Raw genomic sequence first — 15847 nt, 5'->3', positions numbered from 1 at the left:
GCCCTTAATGTTTTTTTTTTGAGAAAATTTGAAAAATCTCGAGGCCATATTCGGCTTATTTTTTTTTTTTAAATTAGAAAGAATGCTTTTAGAATGATGTGATATGAAGACACTTAAATGAGAGTATTGAAGGCGTCTAGTGTTTTTTTCTCTCAAGGAATTTGAAAGTATATTGTGTTTTAATTTCAGTCACGAGTGTTCTTTTTTTTTCTTGAAAAAATTTGAAGGAGTCCCTGGGACACCTGGTGTTTCTTAAGAATTTTGAAAGAATCTCGTGGTGTTCTTTTTTCTCAAAGGAATTAGAAAGAATCTTGATGACCTATGGTGTGTTTTTCATGAAGAAATTCGAAAGAATCTTGAAGGCACCTGGTGTTTGCTTTAAGAGAACTGATTCTTTTTTCTTGACGAAATTAGAAATAATTTTAATGATTTCTGTTGGATTTTCTTGAAAAAAAAAACTGAAAGAATTTCAGGGGTTGTTTTCAAACAATTTTGGGAGATGTTGTTTTTTTGTTACTGAAGAAGTTTGAAAGAATTTTGGAGGCTTTTCATTTTTGAAAAAAATTGTGATAATCTAAGGGCTCCTGGTCTTTTATCTCAAAGGAAGTTAAATAAATCTTGGGGGGGGGGCAGATGTTTTTTTTTTTTTGAGAAAATTTGAATCTTGCGGCTCCTGGGGGATTGTTTTCTTAAAGAAATTTGAAAGAATCTTAGGAACCTCTTGTGTGATCTTGAAGTTTAGAAAAATTTTCCGAATCTCGGGACTTTTTTTCGAAGAAATTTGAAAGAAACTTGAGGGCAGCTGGTGTTTATTTTTAAGGAATCTGAAAATGTGTTCGGGGTCTCGGTTGATTTTTTTCCTTGAAGAAATTAGAATTAATCTTGAGGGCACCTAATGCTCTGTTTTAGAAGAATGCGAAAAAATTGTCGGAGGTATTGGTGTTTTTTCGTGAAGAAATTAAAAAAAATTAAAAGCTCTTGGTGTTTAATATTTCAAAGAATTTGAGGAGGTTCTACTATTTTTGTTACCTAAGAAATTTGAATTTGGAGGCCTCTTGAGTTTTATTTTTGAAAGAATTTGAAGAATTTGAAAAAATCTTAGAGATCCCTGATGTATTTTTGAGGGAATTTGAAAAATCATGGAGGCATCGGGTATTGATTTTTCTTGTTAAAATTAGAATGGATTCTGCGGGGCCGTGATATGCTTTATTTTTGAAGAGATTTGAAAGAATCTTGAAAGCACTAGGTGTTTTTTCTTTCAAGGAATTTGAAAGTATGTTGGATGTCACTGTTTTTTTTCTTGAAAGAATTTTGGTAGCCGTTGGTGTTTTATTATTGAGGAACCCTGGTGTTTTCTATTATTGAAGAAATTTGAGAGAAACTTAGAGGCCACCAGTGTTTTATTTTTGAAAGAATTTCAACTAATCTTCGAGACTCCTGGCGTTTTTTTTCTGAAAGAAATTTGTAGAATCTTAATCTTTAGGGTCCCTGATGATTTTTTTTTTAAGAATCAGAAATAATCTTGGAGGTTTGTGGTGTTTTTTTTATGAAGAAATTTCAAAGAATCTTGGGATCATAGGGGATTCTACTTTCTTGAAGAAACTTAAAACAACCTTAGAAAAATTCCCTTGTGTTCTTTTTCTTGAAGAAATTAGAAAAAATCTTGATGCTATGTCGTGTTTTCATGAAGAAGTTAAAAAATCTTTTCGAATCTCGGGTGTATTTATTTTTGAAGAAATTTTAAAGAATCTTGAGGGCTGCTGGTGTTTTTTTTAAGGAATCTGAAAGTGGAGACCCTGCCATTTTTGTTACCTAAGAAATTTGAATTTGGAGGCCTCTTGAGTTTTATTTTTGAAAGAATTTGAAAAAATCTTAGAGATCCCTGATGTATTTTTGAGGGAATTTGAAAAATCATGGAGGCATCTGGTGTTTATTTTTCTTGTTAAAATTAGAATGGATTCTGGGGGGCCGTGATATGCTTTATTTTTGAAGATATTTGAAAGAATCTTGAAAGCACTTGGTGTTTTTTCTTTCAAGGAATTTGAAAGTATGTTGGATGTCTCTGTTTTTTTTCTTGAAAGAATTTTGGTAGCCGTTGGTGTTTTATTTTTTGAGGAACCCTGGTGTTTTCTATTATTGAAGAAATTTGAGAGAAACTTAGAGGCCACCAGTGTTTTATTTTTGAAAGAATTTCAACTAATCTTCGAGACTCCTGCCGTTTTTTTTTCTGAAAGAAATTTGAAGAATCTTAATCTTTAGGGTGTCTGATGATTTTTTTTTTAAGAATCAGAAATAATCTTGGAGGTTTGTGGTGTTTTTTTTATGAAGAAATTTCAAAGAATCTTGGGATCATAGGGGATTCCACTTTCTTGAAGAAACTTAAAACAACCTTAGAAAAATTCCCTTGTGTTCTTTTTCTTGAAGAAATTAGAAAAAATCTTGAAGCTATGTCGTGTTTTTTTTCATGAAGAAGTTAAAAAATCTTTTCGAATCTCGGGTGTTTTTATTTTTGAAGAAATTTTAAAGAATCTTGAGGGCTGCTGGTGTTTTTTTAAGGAATCTGAAAGTCGAGACCCTGCCATTTTTGTTACCTAAGAAATTTGAATTTGGAGGCCTCTTGAGTTTTATTTTTGAAAGAATTTGAAAAAATCTTAGAGATCCCTGATGTATTTTTGAGGGAATTTGAAAAATCATGTAGGCATCTGGTGTTTATTTTTCTTGTTAAAATTAGAATGGATTCTGGGGGGCCGTGATATGCTTTATTTTTGAAGATATTTGAAAGAATCTTGAAAGCACTTGGTGTTTTTTCTTTCAAGGAATTTGAAAGTATGTTGGATGTCTCTGTTTTTTTTCTTGAAAGAATTTTGGTAGCCGTTGGTGTTTTATTTTTTGAGGAACCCTGGTGTTTTCTATTATTGAAGAAATTTGAGAGAAACTTAGAGGCCACAAGTGTTTTATTTTTGAAAGAATTTCAACTAATCTTCGAGACTCCTAGCGTTTTTTTTTCTGAAAGAAATTTGAAGAATCTTAATTTTTAGGGTCCCTGATGATTTTTTTTTAGAATCAGAAATAATCTTGGAGGTCTGTGGTGTTTTTTTTTTTTTTTTTGATGAAAAAATTTAAAAGAATCTTGGGATAATGGGGGAATCTGCTTTCTTGAAGAAACTAAAAGAACCTACGAATTCCCTTGTGTTCTTTTTCTTAAAGAAATTAGAAAAAATCTTGAAGGTATGTCGTGTTTTTTTTCCATGAAGAGTTTAAAAAAATCTTTCCGAATTTCGAGTGTTTTTATTTTTGAAGAAATTTGAGAGAATCTTAAGGGGCGCTGGTGTTTTTTAAGGGATCTGGAAGTGGAGACCCTGCTATTTTTTTACCTAAAAAATTTGAATTTGGAGGACTCTGGAGTTTCATTTTTGAAAGAATTTGAAAAAATCTTAGAGATCCATGGTATATTTTTGAGGAAATTTGAAAAATTTTGGCGCCATCTTCTTTGAAAAAATCTTAAGGGCCGCTAGTGTTTTTTTGAGGGATCTGGAAGTGGAGACCCTGCTATTTTTTTACATAAGAAATTTGAATTTGGAGGACTCTGGAGTTTTATTTTTGAAAGAATTTGAAAAAATCTTAGAGATCCATGGTATATTTTTGAGGGAATTTGAAAACTTTTGACGCCATCTTCTGCTTATTTTTCTTGAAAAAATTAGAAATAATCTTGAAGGCCCTGATGTGCTTTGTTTTTGAAGACATTTCAAAGACACTTTAGCACAGCTGGTGTTTTTTTCAAGGAAATTCAAAGTATCTTGGATGACTGTATTTTTTTTTTAATTTTTGGGGTTCTTGGTGTTTTATTTTTGAAGGAATTTGGGGTGTTTTCTATTAATGAACAAATTTGAGGACATCCTAGAAGGCTCTAGTGTTATATTTTCGAAAAAAATTCAAATAATGTTGGAGGTTCCTAGCGTTTCCATCTTAAAAGAATTTGAAACAATTTTCGAAGTCCCTGATTTTTTTTTCTTGAAGGAATTTGAAAGAATTTTGTGGGTTTCTGGTATCCGTAGAATCTTGGAGAATTTAAAAATTACTGAACGTATCTGTGAACGTGAAAATCATATCTTTTTAAACGTTAAGTGCTCCTTTGTGACTTATACTTGCAGAATAAATTATTTGTTTTATATTTAGTACATCAATAACCAAAATCTTAATAAAAGTGACACCGTTAAAGACCTGGGCGTAATGTTTTACTTACAGATAACTTTTTCAGAACACGTATCAACAGCCTCAAAATCTCTAGGATTTGTAATACTTGCTTCCCCAAGATTTAAAAGCACATTTTTTACTTTTTTGTGGGGAGTGTTGTGGCGGATTGCGTTTTTTGCTAACGGCATCAAACCAGCAACTTTTTAATTTATGTTTTTGTAATTATTAAAGTTCATTTTCATCTATTACGTTCACCACTAATTTAATTTAATTTAATTTAATTGTACATGTACACAAATACATATTTATTTTGTCCTGTTAATGAGAAAATGTTGGGCATTAAACTTATTGTTATTATTTTAAACAAGGAATCTAAGACAAAGCCTTTCGTGTAGCGCCGCCCCATATATATATATACCCCAAAGTCTCATAATTTAAAACGGTGGAAACCCTCCACCACGGCGCATTAAATATGCACAATATGATGTAGTGTTAAAAGCTTCCTCCGACTTCGTGCCATGGTAATCTATACCCAGTTCCGATAACCGCCACATCTTTAATTTTAAATAATTCACTTACCTTATCGATACGAGGATCATCGCAAATATGAGATATTTCCCTAATAAGGGTACCACCAGCGACGTCGGTGGAATGATTTCGACGACCAGCAGGAAGAACACGTGGAGGCTAATCAGGATGGATATCGACAGAGTCACCTGAAAAGGGAAAAGGCCGGGTAGCAGCTTGTTGGCATGCATTTATGTTTGTTTCGTGTAATTGGTTGCTGTGTTTACTACTGTGATTTAGTGAGAACTTCACGTCCAGTTGTTGGAGTCAATTATAGCAAATGTGATGAAATATCCAGCCACCGTGAGATAACAGAATGTAATTAGACCAGACGAGAATGCAAAGAGCGATTTCCAGAACAGAACAATGCTTGGAGACAAAATACATCGCGTTAGCATGCATGAGGCAAACAGTAAAAGTTATTTATTCAATTGCACAGAGGAAATGGGGAAGTTGCATTCTGAGAGTTATCTCCAGAGACGCTAAAACTATTACTAATGAGTAGAAAATAACGCAAAAATATTCACAAGCGATTGTTGGAAGTGATTTATTAGACGGAAACGGGTGACAGATTTAGGTAAACATTTATTCACAATCAGCATAACCTCCGTTTGTTTAGTCAAATTAGCGCCGGTGTACACCGGGTGTTTCAAATTTTGTTTCCCAGGCAGTGCGATCTGCGATTACAAAGTTCAAGTACAGGTCAAATTCGCGTTTTCCATAATTGCGAACGCAAAAATTTGGTGATTTCGATAGAACTTCCCCGGCCTCTTCTAATAAATCCCACTTCTTTAAAAAATTATAAATTATTATGTGTTTTTTGTTTTCTGATAACATCTATAAAGTAAAAACCAATGGCGTAAATAATACTTTCGCAGCTTTTTTGACTTGAATTTTTTGATTCTTTAATTTTTCATTGTTCTGATTCTTCAGTTTTTCTTATTTAAAATTTTTCGAATTTTCAAGTTTCCAACTTTTAATTTGAATGCAAAATCTATTTTTCGTTTTGAGTTTTTCGAGTTTGTTTTCAATTTTTCATTTTTCAAATATTCGATTTGCAATTTTTCGTTTCGGTTTTTTACTTTTTTTATTTTTTCAGTTGTTCGATATTTCAATGTCCCGATTTTATAAATTTTTGTGTTTCCAGTTTTAATTATTTCAATTTTTCGTTTCTTCAATTTTCGATTTGCGATTTTTCAATTTCTCATTTTTTTGGTTCTTCAATTTTTCGGTTTTGCAAATTGAGTTATCAGGGTTATCGATCTTGACGTGCTAATTCCAAAAATTTAGCGCGTTTAGGGTCGCGGAGCAATATTTTTGAAATATTCGGAGTGAAATTCGAACTTCTCAAAATTTTTTATTTTTCGATTTCCTTGAATTCTCGATTTTTTGATTTTTCGAATTTTTATATTTATCAGCTTTCTGATGTTTCGATTTCTTGATATTTGAATATTTCGACTTGTCGGTTGTTAGATTTCCTAATCCTTAAAATTTTTTATTTTAGATTTTTCAGTTTTCTCATTCGATTTCTCGATCATCAATATTTCGACTTCTTGATTTTTCAATTTTCTGATTTATAAATTTTTTGACTTTAAAAATCTACAAGAAAATATATTTAGTTAAATTTCGAAAATCGTCGAAAAGGGGTCGAGATTTGCGTAAGTGGAAAATTTCATTTTTGAAAAAGTCATCTAAAAATTTTCGAAAAATTCGGTGTGAGATTGCGATATTTCAATGGGCGATTCTGGAAAAAAAAAAACGGTAGAAATTATCAAAAAAATTAAGTTGGAAGTGACTTCTACTGCCCGAAAGCTACAAGAAAATGTATGAAGTTAAATTTCGAAAATCGTCAAAAATGGGTCGAAATTTGCATAATTGTGGAAAATTTCATTTTTGAAAAGGTCGTCTAAAAATTTTTAAAAAATTCGGGGTCATAGATATTGACGTGGTGATTCCAAAAATATAGGATATTTAGGATCACGATGTTGAGGTTTAAATTGTTTTCAATTTTTCGATATTCAGTGATATTTCTTCATTTTGTTATTTCTCAATTTTCCAATATTTGAGTTTTACGATTTTTTAATTTTTCGAATTTTAAATGTTTTTGTTCTTAAAATTTTCAATTTTTCAATTTTTGACGTTTCTAAATTTTCAGTTCTTCGATTTCTCAAAATTTCGATTAATATTTTTTTATTTTCATATTTCTCGATTTCCCAACATTTCAGTGTTATCAATTTTCTAATTCTTTAATTTTTCGATCTTTAAAATTATTGAGTTTCCGATTTTAAATTTTCGATTCTTAAATTTTTCTTCCATTTTTCCACTTTCGATATTTTTGTGTTGTGATATCTCAGTTTTTTATTCTTCAATTTTTCGATTTTTCAAACTTTTTTTCGGTATTCAGTGTTGGGATTTTTGGATTTTTCGATTCTTCATATTTTTGATTTCTCGAATTCTTTATTTCGCGATTTCTCCATTTTCAGATATTTACGATTTTTGGACCTTTCAATTTTTTGATTTTTAAAATTTTCAATTTTTCAATATTTGAAATTTCTAAATGTCTAATTTTTCGATTTTTCAATTTCTCGTTTAATTGATATTTTTATTTTTCCATTTGTCGATTTCTAGGCTTTTCAATATTTCGATTTTTCAGTTTTTCGAATTTACAATTTTTAGATATTCAAGTTTTTGTTTTTCCAATTTTGAAAATTTTCGACTTTTTTTATTCTTTAATTTTTTGATATTTCAGCATTAGGATTTTAAGATTTTTGATTCTTCAGTTTTTCGATCCTTCATATTTTCGATTTCCCGATTTATTCAATTTGCTATTTCTCAATTTTACGATGTTTCGATGTTCTATTTTTCAATGTCTTATTTAATTGAATATTTGATTTTTTCATTTTTCGATTTCTCGACTTTTCAATGTTTCGGTTTTTCAGGTTTTCAATTTTTCGATTTTCGAGTTCTTTTTTTCCAATTTTAGGATTTTTCACCTTCGATTTCTCGACTTTTCGATTTGTCGATTTTTCAGTTTTTCAGTTCTTAAATTTATCTTTCATTTTTCAGTTTTTCAGTATTTCAGTTCTGAGATTTTGCAATATTCTTCAATTTTTGGATTTTTAGATGTTCCAGTTGTTAGTTTTTCAATATTTCGATTTTTAAATTTTGGATTTTTTCAATTTTTTGATATTTTAATTCTCCAATCTTTAAAATTTTTGATTATTGGATTTCTCGGTTTTCGATGTTTCAATTTTTCGAATTTTTATATTTTAGATTTTTCAGTTTTCTGATGTTTCGATTTCTCGATTTTTGAATATTTCGACTTTTCGGTTTATAGATTTTTTAATTTTTCGATATTTTAATTTTTCAATTTTAAAAATTCTTAAGTTTCCGATTTTAAATTTTCAATTCTTAGATTTTTCTTCCATTTTTCCATTTTCGATATTTTTGTTTTGGGGTGTTTCAGTTTTTTTATTCTTCAATTATTCGATTTTTCAATTTCTCGATTTTTCAAACTTTCTATTCCTAGATTTTCATTTTTCGGTATTCAGTGTTGGGATTTTTGGATTTTTCGAGTCTTCATATTTTTGATATCTCGAATTCTTCATTTCGCGATTTCTCCATTTTCCGATGTTCCAGTTTCACGGTGTTTGGACCTTTTAATTTTTAGATTTTTAAAATTTTCAATTTTTCAATATTTTATATTTCTAAATGTCTAATTTTTTGATTTTTTAATTTGTCGTTTAATTGATTTTCTTTTTTTAGATATTCAAGTTTTTGTTTTTCCAATTTTGAAAATTTCCAACTTTTTTTATTCTTCAATTTTTTGATATCATTTTGTTACATATTTCTCAATGTTCGGATATTTCACTTTTTCTATTCTTCAATTTCTTATTTAATTCAATTATTTCGATTTCTCGACTTTTCAATGTTTCGATTTTTCAGGTTTTCAATTTTTAGAATTTTAAATTTTTCGATTTTAAAGTTCTTGTATTTCAAATTTTAGGATTTTTCACCTTCGATTTGTCGACTTCTCAGTTTTTCGGGTCTTAACTTTTTTTTCAGTATTTCAGTTTTGAGATTTTGCAATTGTTACTTTCTCAATTTTTCAATATTTCGATTTTTAGTTTGAATTTTTTCAATTTTTTGATATTTTAATTCTCCAATTTTAAACATTTTTGATTATTGGATTTCTCGGTTTCCGATTTTTCAATTTTTCAAATTTTTATATTTTATATTTTTCAGCTTTCTGATGCTTTGATTTCTCGGTTTTTGGATGTTTCGACTTCTCGGTTCTTAGATTTTTCAATTTTTCGATATTTTAATTATATTTTTGATTTTTCGATTTTTCAGTATTTGGGTTTTGAGATTTTGGAATATGCTTCAATTTTTCGATTTCCCAATTTTTTACTCTATGGATGTGTCAAAATTTCGATTTTTAAATTTCAGATTTTTCTCAATTTTTCGATATTTTAATTTACCAATTTTGAAAATTTTTCATTTTTGGATTTCTCAATTTTTTTTGTATTTTAGGTTTTTCAGTTTTCTGATGTTCCGATGTCTGGATCTTTGGATATTTGGACTTCTAGGTGTTTTGAATTTTTCAATTTTTCGATATTTTAATTTTCGAATTTTAAAAATTTTTGAGCTTTCGATTTTTCGAATTGTCGGTTTCTTGATTTTGCGAATTTTTATCTTTTAGATTTTTCAGCTATCTGATGTTTCGATTTCTCGATCTTTGGATATTTAGACTTTTAGTTTTCCAAATTTTTGATTTTTCGATTTCTCGATTTTTCAGTTTTTCGATTCTTAAATTTTTCTTCCTTTTTCCATTTTTCAGTATTTGGGTTTTGAGATTTTGCAATATTCGGAATCTTTAATTTTTTGATTTTTCAAAATCTCGATTTTTTAATGTTTCTATTTTTTAAATTTCGATTTTTATATTTTAAATTTTTCTTAATTTATCCATATTTTAATTTTCCAAATTTGCAAATTTTTTATTTTTGGATTTTTCGATCTTTCAATTTTTCGAATTTTCATAGTTTAGATTTTTCAGTTTTCTGATTTAATTTCTCGATCTTTGGATATTTCGACTTTTCGGTTTTGAGATTTTTCAGTTTTTCGATATTTTAATTATTCAATTTTAATTATCCAATTTAAAAAATTTTTGATTTATCGAATTTTTATATTTTAGATTTTTCAGTTTTCTGATGTTTCGATTTCTCGATCTTTGGATATTTCGACTTTTCGGTTTTTAGATTTTTAAATTTTTCGATATTATAATTTTTAAATTTTTAAAATGTTTGATTTTTCAATTCCCCGATTTGTCGATTTTTCAAGTTTGCTGATTGGATTTCTCGATCATCGATATTTCGACATTTCGTTTTTTTAATTTTTCGATTTTTAAAATTTTTGATTTAAAGTTAAAAATTGCGATATATCAATGGGCGATTCTGGAAAAACGGTAAGAGTTATTGAAAAAATCAGACCGGAAGTGACTTCTGCGGCCCGAAATCTACAAGAAAATGTATTTAATTAAATTACAAAAATCGTCAAAAATGGGTCGAAATTTGCATAAGTGGAAAATTTCATTTTTGAAAAAGTCGTCTAAAAATTCTCAAAAAATAGAACAAAGGGGCAGGAACAAAATATAGGGTGTACTATTTGATTTTTAATGTAAATCTTTACATAAAAAAAGTCAAAAATTATAAGTTATATATTATATACATAATAAAGAACCTTATACCAAAGTTTCATGTGATCTGGCTCCATGACCGGATCTGAGCAGATCTGACCTGACCTGATTTGGTTACTGTTTTAGCGTTCTTTACTAATATCTATAATTTTTATGAAAGAATAAAGACAGACATAAAGACAGAGGTTAAATCCCTGCGTATCCCGAAGATGTTCCGCATATTAAAAAACTGTTCACAGTTAATCTTTTTCTTGTACCCCTCATCTTTATTAGTTTAATTTGAAATTATAATTAGGGCTTTCCGAGTTCGAGTTTGACACCTGAACCAGCACCGTTCCAAAATTTATACGCTTCAATTAAGTATCTAGTAAAGACTTTATTAAGGCAAAGGATTAACTAACCCGTTCTTGCCGAACTATCGGCTTCCTTGTTTGCTTAGGACCGGGCAATTTATTTTTCCCGATTAATTCTCGCATTTTCATTAAAATTTCTCGTCAAGCCCGAGTTCCCGTTCGCCGGGAATCAATAACGTGCACTATTGAACTCAATAAGAAATAATGATGTTTCTAAGTCCTTCTGCGACAAGTTGAATGGAGATGCGAGGCAATATGACAATTTGAATATAAAAAGCATCATTCAAGTCGAACTTTTCGGCTAAACTTTCGATGAATGATGGCTGTATAAGTTTGGCGATACTTTGAATTAAAAGTGGGGCGGTTCGGAAAGGGAAAGATGCGGGATTTATTCCTGCCGGGGATGCGCAATTGTGGCGGTTACTACCTGAGGATTGTGGAATATTAATCTTAATGATGCTGAATAAAGGATTGCGTGAAGGGGATGATTTATTAGCGGGAAAGCAAACAGAGGTAATGGAAGTACAGAGATTTTAAGTCATGCCAAGGGGAAATAAGCAACAAAATAAGAAAACAGATGTTTTAGGTACTGATGACGTATATTTGGAAATTTAAGTCTAAGCGTGCAACGCGTCCTGAGTGCGAACTTTGTCGTAGCTCGGATTTAAAACGGGTTGTTTCTTTTTTGTCACCATTTTGTTTTCGCTTATTTTAGTTGTCTTTCTTTTTCTCTGTCGTTTTTTTTTTCAAATTTTTAGTGGTATTTTTTGGTACTTTCATGTTGTCAATTTCTTTTATTTTTAGTGTTTTTTTTTGTTGCCTTTCGTGTCGTTTTCGTATGCCTTTTCTGCTATTTTCGCATTTTTTGTCACCTTTTTCTCACTTTTTGACTTTTTTTGATGGTATTTTTCTGTTGCTTTAATATTGCCAACTTTTTTCTATAATTTTTTTGCTGTCTTTTTTATTGTTGGTCAAGTTTCTTCGTTTTTTGCTTGTCTTTAGTGTCTTTTTTCGACTTTTTTTGTCACTTTTTTTCTATCGCTTATTTTTGTCACCCTTTTATTGTAATTTTTTTAATATCATTTTTCGTCGTGATTTTTTGACCTTTTCTCGTAAGTTTTTTAATGGTATTTTTTGCCCGCTTTATTTTTGGTAGCATTTCTTCTTCTCTTTTTTAGATGCCTTTTCTATTTTTTTTCCATTTTCGTGTCCTTTTTTTGTCTGTCCTTTTGTGACAGCTTTTTTCTGTTTCTTTTTGAGTGAACGTAATATAAGGGAGTATTGTAATCGAGTCCGCAAACAGAAATTCCACAATTTTGATTGATTTATCTTCAACCAATTTTCCGAAATCATATTTTTTTTCATTTTCTTTAATTTTTCAATTTATTCATTCTTCAATGTTACATAAGTAATTTTTTGTTTTTGCAACTTTAAATTTTCCATTTTTCGTATTCACAATATCCAAATTTTTCAACTTTTCGTTTCTTCAATTTCTTGATTTGCCATTTTTTATTTTTCGATGATCAGTTTCTCAATTTTTAATTTTCAGATTTTTCAATTTTTTTTCCTCAATTCTTAAAGTTCCTCATTTTTATTTATCATTTTTCCGATTTTTTAACTTTCATTTCCTCGATTTTATTTTACAATGTTTCGTTTTTCCTTTCCCTTTATTTTATCAATGTTTTTTCGATTTTATAATTTTTCGATTATTCAATTCTTCAAATTTTGAATTTTCGATTTTTCAATTCTCAGATTTTCTAATTTTTAAAATTTGCAATTTTCCAATGTTTGAATTTATCATTTATCTGCTTTCCCGATGTCTTTAGTTTTCAGTATTTCGGTTTTACAATATTTAGTTTTTTCGAGTTTGGATTTTTTCAATTTTTAAATTTCTCAATTTTTAATCTTTCGATTTTTCAATTGTTAGATTTTTGAAGGTTTCTATTATCCTTTTTCTATTTTTCCTTTTTGATTTTTCAGTTTCATAGTTTTGCATTTCTTCTAATTTTATGATTCGAAAAGTTGAAAAATCAAAAAATTGAAAATTCGTAAAAATTAACAATGGAAAAACCAAAAGATCGGAAAAATTTAAAAACTGAAAAAAAATCGAGGACCTGAATAAACGAAAAATTGGAACAATGAAAAACTAAAAATGTAGAAGCTTAAAATTCGAAAATAAATAATGAGCAGAAAAATTGGAAAAAAGAAATAACGAATCGAATCGAAAAACTGGAAAATCCAAAAAATTTAAAATCGAAAAATTGAAAAATCGAATAAATAAAAATGTTTTAAAGTCGGGTAATTGAAAAATGGAAAATTCTAAAATCGTAAAATTGAAAAAGTGATTTTTTTTAAATAATAATTATTATTAGATACATATTTCAATTGAAAACCAGAAACATTGGAGATCAAAAATTGAAGAAACGAAAAATTAAAAAATCCAAACAATAAAAAATTTCACATTGAAAAAAGAAAAATTATAAAATTAATAAAAACTGAAAATCGCGATATTACAATTCGAAACATTACGAGATCTAAAAACTGAACCAAGTTGGAAAACCAAAAATTGAAAATGCAAAAATGAAAACTCATACAGTTAAACTGAAAACAGAGAAACAAAAATATAAAATCGGAACAATGAGAAATCGAAAAATTGTAAAATTAAAGAAAAAAAAACGAAATATCCAAAGAATAAAAATCCTGAAATATCCCAAAAATTGAAAAATAGAAGAAAAATTTACGATTCCAAAATTGAAAATCGAAAAGTCAAAAATTTTAAAAATCTAAAAACTAAAACATTGAAGTATTGAAAAACTGATAAATCGAAATATTGAAATATGAAAATCAAAAAAACATTTAATCGAGAATTTGAAAAATCGAAAAGCTGAAAATTTAGAAACGTCAAAAATTGAAAAATTGAAATTTTGAAAATCAAAAAATTAAAAACTCGGAAAATTGAAAGATCGCAAAACTAAAACATCGGAAAATTGAAAAATCGAAACAATGAAGAACAAGAAAACTGCAACATCCCAAAAAAATATCGAAAAATTGAAAAATGGTAGAAAAATTTAAGAACTGAAAAATTGAAAATTCGAAAAATTGAAAATTCCAAAAACTGAAGAATTGAAAAACTGAAAATTCGAAAAATGGAAAAATCAAAAAATCAATTTAACGAGATATTGAGAAAACGAAAAATAAAAACTTTAGAAACGTCAAATAGAGAAAAATTAAAAATTTTGAAAATCAAATAATTGAAAAGTCGAAAAATCAAAAAAGCGCAAAACTGAAACATCGGAAAATGGAGAAATCGCGAAATGAATAATTCCAGAAATCGAAAATATGAAAAACCGAGAAACTGAAGAATCGAAAAATCGAAAATCCCAACAGTGAATATCGCAAAATCGAAAACACAGAAATTGAAAAATGGAAAAATCGAGAAATTGAAAAATCGAAAAATTGATGAATTGAAAAACTGATAAATCTAACCATTGAAAAGGACAGAAATCGAGAAGTATGAAAAAAAAACTATAAATTTAGAATTTCAGAACCGAAAAACTGGAAATTTAGAAACAACAAAAACTGAAAACTTGAAAATTTTAAAAATCAAATAATTGAAAAGCCGAAAAATTTAAAAATCGTAAAAAACACCGAAAAATTGAGAAATCGCAAAATGAAGAAATTGAGAAATCGAAAATTTTAGAATCCACAAACTAAAGAATCAAAAAATCGAGAAACTCCAACACTAAAATATCGAAAAATTAGAAAATCTAAAAACTGAAATATTGTTAAATTGAGAAATGAAAACTAAAACATCCCAAAATAGAAAGAAATATCGGAAAATTGAAAATTGGAAGAAAAATTTAAGAGTCGAAAATTAAAAATCGAAAACTCAAAAATTTTAGAAATCCAAGAATTGGTTAAATCGAAAAATTGAGGAATTGAGAAACTGATAAATGGAAACATTGGAAACTTGGAAAACCGAGAAATAGGAAAATCGCAAAAACAATTAATCGAGAACTTAAGAAATCAAAATACTGAAAATTTAAAAATGTCAAAAATTGAAAAATTAACAATTTTAAAAATAAAAAAAATTCAAGTGTCTGAAAATTGAGAAATCGCAAAATGAAGAAATCGAGAAATGGAAATTTTGAAGAATCGATGAACATTAAAAAGTTGGGAAATCGAAAAATGGGAAAACCAAAAATACAATTAATCAAGCATTTGAGAAATCAAAAAACCTAAAATTGAGAAACGTCAAAAATTGTAAAATTAAAAATTTTTAAAATCGCAAAAAGGAAAAACCAAAAAGTCGAAATATCAAAGATCGAGAACTCGAAACATCAGAAAACTGAAATGTCTAAAACATAAAAATTTGAAAACCGGGAAAACAAAAAGTCAAAAATTTTTAAAATTAGAAAATTAAAATATCAAATAATTGAAAAAATCCAAAATTTAAAAATCGAAATATTGAAAAATCGTAAGTGTAAAAAATTAGTAATTCGAAAAATCGAAAAATTGAAGAATCCCAATATTGCCAGATCTCAAAACTGAAATACTGACTAATTAAACAATAAAAGAAAAATCGAAACATAGAAAAGTTGAGAAATCGAAAAATGGAAAACTCAAAAAATTAATTAATCGGGAAAAAATTGACATATTGAAAAATCTAAAAATAAAAAATTGGAAAATCGAAAAAAGGAAAAATTGAAAAATCTTAAAATTGTAAAATTCAAAAACTGAAAAATTGAAAAATGGATAGGAACAATTTAAAAATCGAAAAACTAAAAAATCTAGAATTCGAAAAGTCCAAAAATCCAAGTCAAAAAATCAAAAAATCAATCAAGCGAGATGTTAAATATTTAGAAACGTCAAAAATTGAAAATTAAAAATTTTAAAAGTCAAAAAATTGAAACGCCAAAAAATCGAAAAATCATAAAACTGAAACCTCAGAAAATTGATAAATCCATAATTTAAATAATCGAGAAACTGAACAATCAAAAAATCGAAAACTCCAAATACTGAAATATCGATTGAAAAA

General features: G+C 28.1%; 1 protein-coding gene across 2 annotated transcripts in view; it reads right to left on the bottom strand.

The window, feature by feature from the left end:
• The window catches only part of Nachralpha4 (nicotinic Acetylcholine Receptor alpha4), a 313703-nt gene that overhangs the window by 25405 nt on the left and 272451 nt on the right, over positions 1-15847 (bottom strand). For both annotated transcript variants that reach the window (XM_064074499.1, XM_064074500.1), the window contains one exon: positions 4774-4910. In XM_064074499.1, coding sequence (XP_063930569.1) covers positions 4774-4910 — 137 coding nt within the window. The remainder of the gene's footprint in view (positions 1-4773; positions 4911-15847) is intronic.

Source organism: Zophobas morio, unplaced genomic scaffold (genome assembly GCF_036711695.1).
Source record: "Zophobas morio isolate AGI-343-1 ecotype UQ-CSIRO unplaced genomic scaffold, CSIRO_AGI_Zmor_V1 ptg000054l, whole genome shotgun sequence".
NCBI classification, from domain to species: domain Eukaryota; kingdom Metazoa; phylum Arthropoda; class Insecta; order Coleoptera; family Tenebrionidae; genus Zophobas; species Zophobas morio.
Note: the sequence above shows the minus strand (reverse complement) of the source record. Positions and strands in the feature narration are given on the sequence as shown.